This window comes from Sminthopsis crassicaudata, chromosome 6, assembly GCF_048593235.1.
Source record: "Sminthopsis crassicaudata isolate SCR6 chromosome 6, ASM4859323v1, whole genome shotgun sequence".
Taxonomy (NCBI): domain Eukaryota; kingdom Metazoa; phylum Chordata; class Mammalia; order Dasyuromorphia; family Dasyuridae; genus Sminthopsis; species Sminthopsis crassicaudata.
Genome location: NC_133622.1, coordinates 224,753,360 through 224,768,485, shown reverse-complemented (window position 1 = coordinate 224,768,485; position 15,126 = coordinate 224,753,360). Strand labels below are relative to the sequence as shown.

Sequence of the window (15,126 nt, the reverse complement as noted above, 5' to 3'; positions counted from 1 at the left end):
AAAATGGAATTGAATTCTTGGTTTTTACCCCAATGCTCCCCAAATCCAGGTTCCTTTTCTATTTAATTCTGAGACACCGGCCCCCCAGCAGGACAGCTGGCACAAACACCTGGCAGGCCCAAGTGAATGTCTGGGTCAGAAAAGGGCTGGGTTACTCCTAATCCCCGCAGCATGTTCTGCTCCTAGTCTGCCCCCACTCTGGCATGCCATCCCAGAATATCAAACTTCCAGCCCCCAGCATCTTGCAAAAAAACGTTCTGGAGGCTTAACGTGTTCCCCTCGCCAGACTCTGGGTCATGGGGACAAAAGCATTCTTGGAGGCAGCTGGTTCCTTGTAAATAGAGAAAGCTTCTCCCCGTGGGCACCAACTGGATGAGTCTGGATTCCTGGCTAGCCTGAGACATTAGGCTGATTCATGTCTAGTGTGTGTGTGTGTGTGTGTGTGCACGCACGCAAAATCCTAATTTAATATCTAATATATATATATATATATATATATATATATACACAATAGGTATATATACACATATGTATTTTGCATATTGTATATGCAGATTGTGTATACATCTATATATGCATATAACATATATGTTTACAAATACATGCTTGATTCTTTTTCTGATATAAGCATCTGTATTATGCCTTTGATGGGCATTAAACCCAGAAAACCCTTCCTTCCCTCTCTCCCTCCCTCCCAACTTCCTTCCTTCCTTCCTTCCTTCCCTCCCTCCTTTCTTCCTTCCTTCCTTCCTTCCTTCCTTCCTTCCTTCCTTCCTTCCTTCCTTCCTTCTTTCCTTCCTTCCTTCCTTTCTTCCTCCCTCCCAATACACACATGTATATGCGCACATTTATGTTCATACAACTAGAGTCACATGCACAATACATACATAAATACATGTGTCTATATATTTATGCGTGCATTAATATATCATATTTTATATGTACATGTCTATGTATTTAACAAACATTAAATTCAGGAAAATATACATTTTAATGCATATACATTCATGTCTCTATATAGATATATACATCTATTAAAATACACATTTATGCACACACATACAAAAATAGCTATATATGAATGTCTGCATTTGATGTATACAGATATGCTCATCTTTGTTAATTGCAGATATACATACATTTACGAGTACACATGTATTCATGTATATATATATATATTCCTGTGTATATATGTATATATTTGCATGTTCATATATTTCTCTCTCTCTCTTTCTCTCTCTCTCTCTATATATATACATACACACACATATACATCTATTCAAATACACATTTATTCACACAAGTACAAAAATACATATATGTGAATGTCTGTTTCATTTATATGGGCTTATGCTTATCTTGTTAATTGCAGATATATATATATATATATATATATATATATATATATATATATATATATATATATATATACACATTTATGGGTACACATGTATTCATGTACATATACTTCTGTATATACATGTATATATTTGTGTATCCATTTACATTTATTTATTTTTGCTGAATTGAATGGTCACTGAAGACATCAGCTTCAAAGACACAGCAGAAGGGGATTTAAAATACTTTTGCCTATACTTAGGGACAACAATGAATGATTATGTGGTGGAAGTCATAAATGAAAACAGGGAGAAAATAAATGACTTTATCTCTAGGCATGGTAGAGACCCTGCTCTGTTTCTGACAGGCAGGCTTAATTAGATCTTAATGCAATGTTCAGATGGATGTCATTAGCAATAGCCTGTACTTGGCTCAAGGAGAATGGGAAACTTGCCAGAGTTCCAGCCCCCCATTCACCCCCCCAAAATACTCACTCTGGGGTCTCCGCACTTGAATTTCAGCCTCTCCACCATCTCTAACATGGCCACCTTCAGATCCACTGGTTCTCTATTCTAGAAGACAAAAGAAGGAGCGAGGGGTCACTGAGCAGCGATGTGAAGGCTATCTGTGGCATGAGCACCATTAGCATTTGAGGGGATGACAAAGGAGAGAGAAGGCTATTTCTATTTTTCTCCAGTAGCTGAGAGCCCCAGGCAGCCAGGGCTGGCAGCTCTGCCCCCCTCCCCACTTCTCTGCCAGAACAGACATTGCCTAGTGACCCAGGATATCTGTGGGGGTGAAAGCAGATGCACTCGGACAAGCGGGTTTATGGGCTTCCAGAAGGAGGCCCAGGCAGGAGGCCCGAGGCAGAGGTGAAGGGCAGGAGAGCAGCCTCTGATATTCTCATTATGATTCAGAATCATGCTGCTAGACCTTCCAAGCACAATGCACCACATCCAAGAAGATGCACTGTCAGGGTGGAAGGGTTAAGGGTGGAGGGGACCAGGAGGAGGGTCAAGGAGAAATCCCAACGAGCCAGAGACTTAGAGATAAGGGAACACTCCCTCCCAGGTCATCTAGTTTTTCTTTCTTCCTTCCCTCCCTCCCTCCTTCCTTTCCTTCCTTCCTCCCTCCTCTCCCTCTCTTCCTTCCTTCCTTTCCTTCTTCCTTCCTTCCTTTCTTTCTTCCTTCCTTCCTTCCTTCCTTCCTTCCTTCCTTCCTTCCTTCCTTCCCTTCTTTCTTTTTCTTCCTTCCTTCCTTCCTTCCTTCCTTCCTTCCTTCCTTCCTTCCTTCCTTCCTTCCTTCCTTCCTTCCTTCCTTCCTTCCTTCCTTCCTTCCTAAGTTCCTCCCCCTCCCATCATTTTTATACAGATGAAGAAATTGAGGAAACCTAGGGAGGTGAAGGTCAGAAAGATAGAAAGCATCAGAGGCAGAATTTGAACTTAGCTCCTCTGATCATAGGACCCTTTAGTTTATCTCATACAGAACAGAAAATGGAGAGCCAAGGTCATACTGTTTATTTGGTGGCAAAACCAAGGTTAACACGTTTCTCCTGATTTCTGGGTAATTTCTGAGGAGGAGATGAGTCTTTCCTTTCTTCTCTCCAGCCTAGGGAAGCAGATCCTTTCTCCAAACCCATTTAGAGTGTTTATTTTCTCTTTCCACCATCCTCATTCTCCTTGCTGTCACCCCAAATCATGCTCTGAGAAAACCCCACACCGTCCACTTTGTCAGAAACGGGCAGCTGTGGTACAGCTTCTGAGCCCAGCATTCCATTGAAACTTCTCTCTCCCAAGGCCATATGTGTCTATTTAATTGCAAAATCCAAAGAATGACCTTTTCTGGGTCTTCATCTTCCTGCCCTTTCTGGAACATCTGAAACTTTGTCCTTCTGGCACCCTCCTCCCTGCCCGCCTGACTGTTCATTCTCAGCCATTTTGGCTGGTTCACCATTGTTTCTAAGGATGGATATACCCAAAGGCTCTACCTTCCTTGTCTTCTCTTTCCTTAATGGGTCTCTTCAATCCTGTAGCTTTGGTGATCACTATTCCAAAGAATATGGCTCTGGGAAGGCTACTTAACTCTGTACCTCAATTTTCTCATCTACAAAATGGGGGAAATAATAGCACCTCCTTCACAGGATTGATGTTTGAATCAAATGAGATCCTACATGTGTTCTATAGAGATCCTATGTGTATTATAGAGAGTTTTGCAAATTTCCGTATTGTAGCTACCAGAAGTAGGGCATTTTGCAAAGCTCTTCTTAATTACTAGTTATTATTATTATTATTATTATTATTATTATTATTATTACTGATCACTCAGATTTCTATTTCCAGTCCTAATCTCTTCCCCAAATTTCAGTCTTTCTTCTCCGGCTTCCCGCTATATAGCTACGCCAGCATTTAAAATTTACTTGTGGAAAATAAAAATAACGATGATTCCCATTTATCCCACCAACATTTAAAAACTACTTGGTGCAAAAGAAGATAATAATGACTTCCATTTATTCCAACAACATTTAAAAATTACTTGCATGGTGTTTTTTTTTAAATGATGAATCTCATTTTTAAAGCTCTTTAAGGCTGGCAAAACACTTTATTCCCATTATTCCTAGCTAGTGTATCTAGGCAGATTCGGCTCTCCTTAAGGGGCTGTAGAGCCAGACCCAGAGCCAGGAAGACCGGGGTATGAGTCTCCTCTCTGATACATACTGGCTATGTGACCTTGGGAGTCATGGGAGTACCATGTCGGTACTTTCTAAAACTCTCTAAGACAACGGACATTGATGGAGGGAATTTCCTAACTCATTGGATCATACCTTCCATTTCTATCTATTAGATATATGAAAACTGAATCAAGCTGTGTCTCGCTGAAATTGTCGCTCCTGTTTCTGTTGATTATTTCACCATTCTCCCAGATATCCAGGTTTAAGTGACTTTTGTCTCTTCCCTTTCCAATCCTCTTTCAGGTCTCTTAGGTTCTCCCTCCATGTTTCTGAAAGTGTGCCATTTCCTCCTAACTCACCCATCCATTATCAATCCAGTGATGCGTTCATGACCCCTCACCAGGATCCTTCTAAATGATCCCTCAATTCCTGCCATGTCACATTTCCAATGTCTGCCAAAATCAAGTTTGTAGAGCACAGATTTCACCATGTGTCACCCCTACTCATAAAACCTTCCATGGCTCCCGAGGGCAGTAAACTCCAAAGTGCTGCGTTGCTAAGCCAGCTCTAAATACAGCTGCAGCTGAACATATTTATAAGTGAAATCTTTGATTCAGAAACCAAGTAGCATTACCTTGACTGCTGAACTGGAACCTGTGTAACGTCTCTATGTCCCAACAGAAGCAGCAGATGTTTTATACCACAGGCTAAATGATGTTATCCACCAAATGGATCAATTGCCTCTAAAGTCTTCTGTGGTACAAGTAGAACTTCTGACGGGCACAGAGACCATCTCTGAACCCCAAGGCAGCTGGGGTCAGCAAAGGGGCTCGCTGGACTCTGGATCACATTATGGCTCTTCCTAAATAACAGCTGCTCTTACAGGAAGACAGCAGCTTGGCAGTCTAATGGAGGAGCTAAATTTCCTTATCCTCTTGAGAAAACATATCTAACATCCTTTTTGTCAGTGTTGGAGACTATTGGTGTGGGACATTACAGACATAGTCAAACTCCATTGACCTGTTGGCTAGTTTTACTGCTTCTCTCTCTCTCTCTCTCTCTCTCTCTCTCTCTCTCTCTCTCTCTCTCTCTCTCTCTCTCTCTCTCTCTCTCTCTCTCTGTTTTTCCCTGTCTCTGTCTCTCTTTCTGTGTCTCTGTGTCTCTGTCTCTCTCTCTGTCTTTCTCTGTGCCTCTCTCTGTCTCTTTCTTCTCTTCCTTTCTCTTTCTCCCTTCCTTTGTCCCTTCCTCTTCCTTCTTTCCTTCCTTCCTTCCTTCCCTCTCTCTTTCCCTCTCTCAATTACTTCCTTCTCTCATTCCTTATTTCTCTCCCTTTCTCCTTCCTTCCCTCCCTCCTTCCCTTCTTCCCTCCATCCCTCCTTTTTCCCTCCCTTCCTACCTTCCTTCCTGCCTTCCTTCCTTCCTTCCTTCCTTCCTTCCTTCCTTCCTTCCTTCCTCCCTCCCTCCCTCCCTCCCTCCCTCCCTCCCTCCCTCCTTTCCTTCCTTCCTTCCTTCCTTCCTTCCTCCCTCCCTCCCTCCCTCCCTCCCTCCCTTCCTTCCTTCCTTCCTTCCTTCCTTCCTTCCTTCCTTCCTTCCTTCCTTCCTTCCTTCCTTCCTTCCTTCCTTCCTTCCTTCCTCCCTCCCTTCCCTCCTTCCTTCCTTCTTTCTTTCCTTTCTCCCTCCCTCCCTCCCTCTCTCCCTTCTTTTCTTCCTTTTTAGGAAGTCCAAATAACAAAGGAACTCAGGAGGCGCTGAGGTGGGTTCAAGTCCTGTATAATCCTGGATAAATCACTTAACTCTTTTACTCCAGACAACTCTCTGCATTGCTAGAGAGATCTTCCCAGCTGGTGAAATTTGTCTCAGGAGGGATGGATAAATTTAGAAATAAAAATGATGCATAAAACAAAAGATTGATCTCTCTCCACATGTGGATATGTGTCTCACCCTCTCTGGGGAGTCAGTTTCTTTGTCTACAAAATGAAGTTCTCACACTAAATGATATCTAAAGTCCTTTTGATCCTATTAACTGGGAATACCATAGCAAGGTTACCTCTTCAATATGCTGCCTTTTGATCCTGGCCCACAGCAGGCAATTAATAAATCCTTATGAACAACAGCTAGCACATAGTGCCCCCTTAATCTTTATAAAGAGGTTGGCATATAGTAGGCACTTAATAAATGCTTATAGACAGTAACAGACATATAGAAAGCACCTAATAAATGCTTAAGGGTAGTGTCTGACTCATAAGTATTTGATAAATACATATTGATTGACTGACTGATTGTCCAACTGTTATTTCCTCCCCTTTTCTGTTCTCATACATTTATATGACATGAATGTAGGCTCCTTGAGGGCAGGGACTGTTTGAGTTCATTAAAGTATCATAACACTAGAGCTAGAATCAGGAGCCATCTAATCTAATGTCCTTATTTTTACAGATGAGGAAACCGAGAATCAAAGAGCTTGAGGAGCCTGACCCATGTCATACAAGTAATTAAGTGTCAGAAGCAGGATTTGAATTCAGGTCTTGTGACTCCATAAGCCAATGCTCTTTTCACTGTACTCTGTCTTTGAATGGTTGGTACTTGGCATAGAGTAGGCACATAATGAAAGCTAGTTGATGAGTAAGATTTATTGTAAGAAATACCGATAATAAGCATTTATTAAGTGTTTATTGTATACGATGTATAGACTAAATAGCAGGGATATTTGAGCTTACATTTAGTTAAATCATATTTCATGAATATTTTGTATAAATCTATATTATAATTATCTATCTATTATCCTGTTCCACTTAGCTGGGGGACAGAAACTGGGTGGCCACTTGAGCCACAGTGGCTAATCAGATGGTTTACTTGTAGAAACTGAGACTGGAAGGCCCTTGCAGGATGCTAAGCCCAGAGGCAATGAGGAAAGGGTTAAGCCGCCAGACTCAGGGTCCCGATTCCCAGAGAGGAGCAGACAATGAGCTTGGCTGATGATGTCACCCCTCCAGTCCTCCTTCCATTGGCTGAGCAACCAGGTCACTTGTCCCCAGAAAGCTCTCTCCATCCTCCCCACCCCTCCACCTTCCAGCTGCTAGGGCACAGTTTCCACCCTACAGCATAAGGCCATTCTGTTATTATTATTATTATCGCCTCCCCTCAGCCCCCCTCATTGCTCTGGAGTGAGGAGCTGCAATGTGCCAGACTGTACCCTGCAAGCCCCAAGAAGAAGAAAAATGAGAATCCCTGGGAGTGCCGGCAAGGGGGCTGGGGGGTCTTTCTGCCAATTCTGCTCCCACTGAGAGAGAAGGGACCCTGAGCTCCTTCAGCTCCTCCCAGAGAACAGCCATGGATTAACACACACACACACACACACACACACACACACACACACACACACACACACACACACACAAAGAATCAGCATCCATCACTCCTAGGGAAATATACTCCCAGAATAAAATGGAACAGGGTTTGGATTTCTCAAAAAATAAGCAGCAAGGGCTCCATCCATCACTCATGGAATATTGGTAGCATGAATTCAATTTGTTTTCCTTATGGTTTTTTGTTAATCACATCTTCTGATGTCTCTTTCCCCAGTATTAGGGGAGAACTCTCCCTTATAATAACAAATAATACAAGGAAGAGTGGGAGGGGAAACTCCTACAAAAATCTACCCACATCTCAATAAAGTGTGAGCTTATAGGCTGTGTTCCACACTCCTGCTCCCCTACCTCGACAAAGGGAGTGAGGAAATGTTTTCTCACATCTCCTCTTTGGGGCCTGTAGAGATAACAATATTTCAGCTCCTCCAATCACACTTTGAGATGAACATGTTTTTCAAACCTTAAAATGCTATAGAAATATAAAATAGTATCCTATGTCATTCTTGCCACTTGACCAGCCCACCTCTGTCTATATTCTTTTCCTTCTAAAATTTATTTTTAATTAAATAAAAATTAGTAATATTTAATTAAATTTCTTTTTAATTTAAAGTTGTATTTTCAGTTCTTTTTATCCTGTCCTACCCCAACCCCTTGAGAAGGTAAATAATATGAATTATGTGAAATCATGAAAAACAAATGTCCATATTGAGTATGTTGCCCTCCTACCCCCCCAAAAAAAACAAGAAACATAAAGAAAAATTTAAAATATGCAATTAGAATTTATCAGATCTCTCTCTGGACCCACCTCTGTTTCTGCCCTATTAAACCCTGGAGGAATTTTTCAATACCCCTTTTTGTTTTCAATTAACCATATCAACCATGAACTTTCTCACTGCCCCCTGGGTCATCTGCCATTTTGTTTCTATGAAGATCCAGTGTTCATTGAATCAGAGAATCATTGACGATGAGAGACCTCAAAGGCCATGGAGTCCAATCTTCTCATTTTACAGTTAAGGAAACTGAGACTCAAAGAGATAATAATTTGGTCTACAGTTAGAAGGGACCTCAGAAGCCACCTAAGTCAACCCCTCATTTTACAGATGAGGAAACTGAGTCCCATAGTTGAGTTCCATAAAGAATACACACACACACACACACACAAACTGAGAAAAGACACGGTCCCCATAACTTGGTTCTGAAGGTGGCTTAACAACTCTGCTGGAGCTTGGGACAAACATAACTAATTAGTCAAGAAACATAGACATGGGGAGCATTCCAAGCACAGGGAAGCTGATGGTGGACAGATTTTGTTTATTATTCTTGGAATGTGCTGTAAAGAGGGGCTCATGTTGAATTGACAGACATCCCTCTGAGGATGACTCAGGCCCCAGGCTGTGGGTGCTCCCCTAAACAAAACTCTTTCTATGATTCATGGATAGTCTATGATCTTCAAAGAGCTTTCTCATATGTTTTGCTGAATTGACAATTGGAGCAAAGGCCCCTCAAAAAAGTACTCTTCTGCTATCTACCCAGGAATTGACATAGTACCTAGCATAGAATTTATGATCAATTAATTTATAATGAGTTTAATCTTCATTAAACAATATTATGAGGTATGCAGGACAGATTTCATTGTTCCCATTTTATAGAAGAGAAAACTCAAGTCTTAGAAAAATACACAGACTTGTCTCTGATAACATAATCCCAGTCAGTAACCAAAAAGATACCCTCTGGTGAAATCAGGCCTTTTTCTCTAGATAAAACTGACATGAAAGATCTGGATAAAAAAAAATAATAAGTATTAACCATACTAGGTCACATAGACTCAGCCTCTAGCTCTGGGAAGGGTTGCTCTGTCCCTTCTGTCCCCACCTTCCACAGGGATGGAACCAAGCAACTAGGGCAGAGAAGAAGGAAGACAGTCAGCTCATATCCTAATTATCAGCCTCCTTTAGCCACTGTATCAATTCATATTTATCAATATATCTTGTAATTGGAATAGCTTTTTCTCTTTACTTCTTCTCTCCCCACAAAATAAAAGATTACAAAGGGAACCAAAGGTCAGTGAAAAAATATGAAGGTTTCCTCTCATTCAAGTTCATAACCCCCTCTGAAATCCATCCATGGACCCTTCTTGGGGAGCTCTAGGTTAAAAACCCCTGACCTAAATAGAAGAGCTTGTTGAGTTGCCGCATTTGGAAAAACAAATTCATCACCTAGTGGCCAATCTGCTGATGTTGATCTGTCTTAAGAAACAGAAATCAAAATATTTTGTTCGCTTTTTTTTAATGGAGAGTAAGACTGTATCGAATAGGGTGAAGCCAGTCTTACAATGTGTTTCTGCCTGAAGCAATGTTTATTAAATACTTGAAGATATTAAAAATCAGGAGGATCTGAAATAAGAAAGATGTTTCCTCCTGGCTCAGGTGAATACTAGATAGCAGGCAGCATCTCCCAGAGAGCAAAAAACAACTCCCTTTATTCCTCTCTCATAGACAGGAACCAAGGCTTAGAAAATTGGCTTTTTATTCAGATAAGGTTGAACTCTTGTAGGCTGGTCATAAGCATCATGGACCTAGAGCTACAAGAAACCCTAGAAAGAAACCCATTTATTCCGATCTCCTCATTTTACAAGAGATTGAAGACCAGAAAACTGGAAGCTACTTTGTCCAGAATCACCCAGGAAGCAAGTAGCAGACCTGGTTTAAAACTCAGTTCCTCTGACTCCAAGTTGTTTTTAACATACCACCCTTACTTCTTCCCCTTCAGAAATAAAAATGTTCATTGGAGTTGATGGTTTTCCTTAACTTGTATTTGTCTTTTTGGTATCCTTATCAAGAGGATACCTGTCCTTTCCTTTCATACATTAACTGGTAAATTTAAGTTAAATCAACAATTAAGCACCTACTGGGCATGTGGCACAATGCTAAGCAATGATGTTGCCAAGAAAAGATTAGTTATATAAAAGCGATTTCATAGGGGAAGAAATCAGACAAGAGGGAAGATGGAGAACTACTTCTTTTAATAAATGAGATTTGAACTGACTTTTTAAGGAAGCCAAGGGAAAAGAGGCAGAAAGGTGGGGATAGAGCACTCCAAATATGGTATTGCAAAAGGATAGTTTGGTATTCAAGAAACAGAAAATAGGTTCACTTGCTCATGGAACTAAAAAGGCTCTTGAAAATCATCTTATTTTACAGCTAGGGAAATTGAGGCACAGAGAAGGAAGTGATTTTTCCCAATAGCACAAAGTGGCCAAAACAGTTTCTCATAAAATCCTCTTTTTACAGAATAAGAAACTGAGGTAGGGAAAGATTAAACCATTTGTCTAAAGTCATACTTTATATTTGTAGAAGAGCCAGATTAACTCTTACATCTGCAGACATCCCCCTAATCTGGCTGGGTTCCCCAACTTCTTCCCAAAATGCAAACCCTACTATCTTTACATGCTTTCAGCAGGAGGAACAAGAGAGACTAGGGCTGAGAGTGTACAGCCTTAGCTGGGACCATCTGCTTTAAAAGTGCACCGACAAAGTCCCAACTGGAAAATGAAGGGCAGGAGCCTCGTCTCCCCTCCTCCTCTCCCTGCTGTTGAGAAACAGAATATCATCCGGAGGACAATCCGCAAGCCTGGTGGGCCTAAAATTAGCCCCACCAGCTGTGTTTTGGTTAGCTAGCCTATATTGCACCAGCAGGACACTGAAATGTGAAGCAGTCACATCCTTTGGAGAAGCAGTTCTTGGGCGTGCTCAATATTTCACTTGTCTGCCTACTCACCAGAAGGAGGGATGATAAGATTATACCCCTAAGAAGGCAAGTATCCACAGGCTTTTCTGTAATTTAAGCTAGAAGAGGGTCTAGAGAGCAGGGGTCTTTAACCTAAGGTCTACAGACTCCCAAGGATGGACAGATAGATTTCCAGGGGACTATGAACTTGGGGTGGGGGGGGAGATGTGGGGAATTGCATGACCTATTACCACCAATCTTCAACTGTTCAAATAATCTTCAATAATGGAAGAGCTTTCATATTTTCTTCAATTATTTAAAAATATTATTCTAAAGTAGGGTACAAAGACTTCATTAGATTGCCATGACACTAAGAAACCAAAATTAAGAACTTCTGATCTAAAAAATAAGATAAAATTTAAAAAATTATACAGAGAACTTCTGATCTACAGCTGAGTTAAAGGCAAGTTGCCAGTCTGCTTCAGGAGAGGGACCTTATACACCAGAAGTTTCCAGCACTGATGAAATCACACGCCTGAACCAAAGATCCCACTACGTAATAATATCTCTGATTACTGGAGGATGGTTTGGATCACAGGAAGTCTGAAGCCCCTCTCAATTCTGAGATTGTGCCATTTTGTACCCACAGAGAAATATGCTCAGTGAATGGGCTATAGTGTAGTCTTCCTGCTTTTGTGTTGTGTCTGTGAGACCAAAAACAGACAAACAAAATACCTTAAAACTCCTGATGGGAGAAAACCAACAGAAGGAAGGTCCCAAGATTAAGAAGGACTAGAAAAGGTATCTCGGATAATATGGAACTTTATCTGAGTCTTGTAAGAGATAGAGGTGAGGAGTGAGATTTATAAGCATAAAGGACAGCCAAGGAAAATGCTTGAAGTTGGGAGATAAGAATCATCTGGGGGGGGGAGGAAGAGAGGGGAGAAAGTCATCCCTCTGAGAGCTTCTTATTTTAATCAATTATTCTTGCTAACTAGATGCTTCTCCCTGCTGAAGGAATCCAAGTGTCTCAGTTCTCTGAGTCCTTCACCCTCTCATTTGGACTAGACTCTTGCCTCCCTAGAGCGGACTGCCCTCAGGAGCAGATGGGGTTGATGAAACTCCAGGGACCTTTTTCAGGCTTGTCCCAAGTCTAGAGTGGATGAGTTTCCACCTTCTGGAAGACACATCTGGATTATGAGGATGGAAAGAGAGATCAGGGAGTAAGTGACTGATGCTCCCTTAGCCATTTGCTTGAATTCAAGGAGAATTGATCAGCACTTAGCAAATACCAGTTATTGTGCATATCCATGCAAGGAATATGAAGATAAACTTTTGAAGTGAATTGAAGAACAGAAAGTTGATGTAAAGGGAAGCTAGGTGGATAAAACATTGAGTTTAGCATCAGGAAGACTCATCTGCATGAGTTCAAATCCAACCTCAGGCACTTACTAGCTGAGTGATCCTGGGCAAATCACTTAACGCTTTCAGCCTTAGTTTTCCCATCTGTAAAGTGGACTGGAAAAGGAAATGGCAAACTATTCCAGGATCTTTGCTAAGGAAATCACAAAATGGCACCATGAAGTTATTTGAACTCATTTGCCTCAGTTTCTCATCTGTAAAAATGAGTTGGAGAAGGAAATGGCAAACCACTCTAGTATCTTTGCCAAAAAAAACAAAACAAAAAAACCAAATGGGGACACAAATGATTGAACAGCAACAAGAATTGTTATAAAAGGCATCAAGAGAAGAAGGAAGTGGGCCAGACCTTTGGTTTCATTATTATAGGGAACTCCTAGGTGAGGAAATTCCTTCTACTGTTTATACTACATATGTATGATGTTTGCATAGTCTCCCCCATTGAAGAGTTCCTTGAGGAAAGGGACCTTATTTTTCCTTTCTTTATATCTCCCAGGCTTAGCATATAATAAACATTTACTAAATGCTTATTGAAAGGCTATCAATGCAGAACAAGATCTTTGCAGCTCACAGAGCTAGAGGTAAAACATTTATTAAATGCTAACTGTATGAGGCACTGGGCCAAATTCTAGGGCTACAAAAACAAGCCTGCAGGAATACGTGTCAGGGCCTGGGTCTTGGTTTCCCAGACAGCTCACTCCAATCACTAAATGGGGGAAGGAGAAAGGGCAGAAAGAGGAGGGAAGCAAAGACAAATTTCTTTTACAATCGTGCCCAGGGCTGCTCTGTTTACTTTTGCTGTTTAAGAACAAATACAAGCAGTGGGCAGAGGTATTTTTGTCCCCTGTGGCTGAGAACACTCAGCCTGGCGGGGAACATTGGCTGTTACCTATCCTACTCTGTGATTTGGACTTGGCTTATATAGGAGATTATGGGGGCTAGGAAGCATCCGCCATCACATTTAACTAAACGTAGGAAAAACTGTAATCTTGGAAATTGTTACTTGTCATAAATTATGAGGGCAGTGACAGGAGGCTGAGAGACAACTCTAGGCCCACTTTTTTTGAGAAAGGGGGAATCAGAGAATCTTAATGAGATGGAGATCTATCACTCCCTTACTTCTGATGCTATACATAACTTAAATAAATCAAAGTCACATAGTCCAGTGCAAAGAACACTAATATTTGGAGTCAAGAGACCTGAGTTTGGATCCTGTCTTGAATGATTGCCATTTGTGTGACCTTAGAAAAGTCACTCCCTCTTAGTTTCCTCAAAATATAAAATGAAGGGGCTAAATTACCTAGTCACTGTCAATTAGTGATTGTAGTTTCTGAATAGATAAATAAGGAAAGTGCAAGAAAGCTAATAAAGAAGGCCAGTTTTGCTGCATTTTTTCAGAGCAAAGAGAAATTAGTTTTGTGTGGGTCCCTTTGAATCTTGATCTAAGATCCTATTCTGTATTATTAAACACCAGATAACAATAACTGACCTTTAGAAAGGGTTTTAAGACTAAAGCTTTCTTTACAATGACTCTGCAAGAGAACTTAATTATTTGCCCTGACTGATGACCCTCATGCAGAACGCTCCATCTCCAACCTCCAAGTCTTTAACATGGCTGAGTTCCTTACAGGGAATGCCATCCCTTCTTATCTCTAGCTCATAGAATTCAACTTTCTTCAAGGCTCAGCTTCAGTGCCTCCTCCTATAGAAAGCCCACCTTGATCTCCCCAGATGCTTGTGTCTTCCCTGTAGATTACTTAATATCTATTTTTATTAAAGCATTTTATTTTTTCAAAACATTTGAAACATTTTAAAACATATATGTGTGGACAATTCTCCAACATTAGCCCTTGCAAAACTTTGTGTTCCAATTCCACCCCCCTTCCCTTACGTCCTTTTCCATATGGCAAGTAGTCCAATATATGTTAAACATAATAGAAATTTATGCTTAATATCTATTTTGTATTTAACTTTGTGTATACATATATATATGTTATATATATGTATATGTATATATATATGTATATGTGTGTGTATATATATATATATATATGCATATATATATATATAGTTTCCCTCCAAATAGAATGTAATAGCTAACATGGAAATGTGTACCTGTATATATCTGGATATGCATCTGTACATGTATAATCTATAGCTAATGCTTGCCTTCTCAAGGAAGGAGTATAGGGAAAGAGAAAGAATTTGGAACTCAAAATTTAAAAAAATATATATTTATTTTTACATTGAATAGAGAAAAATTAAAAATTTTAAAATAAATAGAATGTAAGCTCCTTGAGGGCAGGGACTGTTTTTCTCCTTGTCTCTCTAATGCCTAAAAATATCTGGCACACAGGAGGTGAGTTCTGAATGAATAAATCAATATACTCTTTTATCTCCACCTCTCTATAACTTGGTAGAAAGGTCTTAAGTTAGTTGTTTGAGACTCAGGTGGTTAACTGACTTCTGCAAAGGTAAAGAATCATAGATTTATGAGAAGTCATCTAATCCAACTCCTTGATTTTACAGATAAAGAAACTGAGACTCAAGGAGTCAATATTAAGTTTAGCATTAGAACACAAACCCTTATGGATGCTCCAGTGAATT

General features: G+C 40.5%; 1 protein-coding gene across 3 annotated transcripts in view; it reads right to left on the bottom strand.

Annotated features, from left to right (window-relative positions):
- The window catches only part of TRIM44 (tripartite motif containing 44), a 173,754-nt gene that overhangs the window by 149,732 nt on the left and 8,896 nt on the right, over window positions 1–15,126 (bottom strand). For all 3 annotated transcript variants that reach the window (XM_074276192.1, XM_074276191.1, XM_074276193.1), the window contains exon 2: window positions 1,833–1,910. In XM_074276192.1, the coding sequence (XP_074132293.1) occupies window positions 1,833–1,910 (78 nt within the window). The remainder of the gene's footprint in view (window positions 1–1,832; window positions 1,911–15,126) is intronic.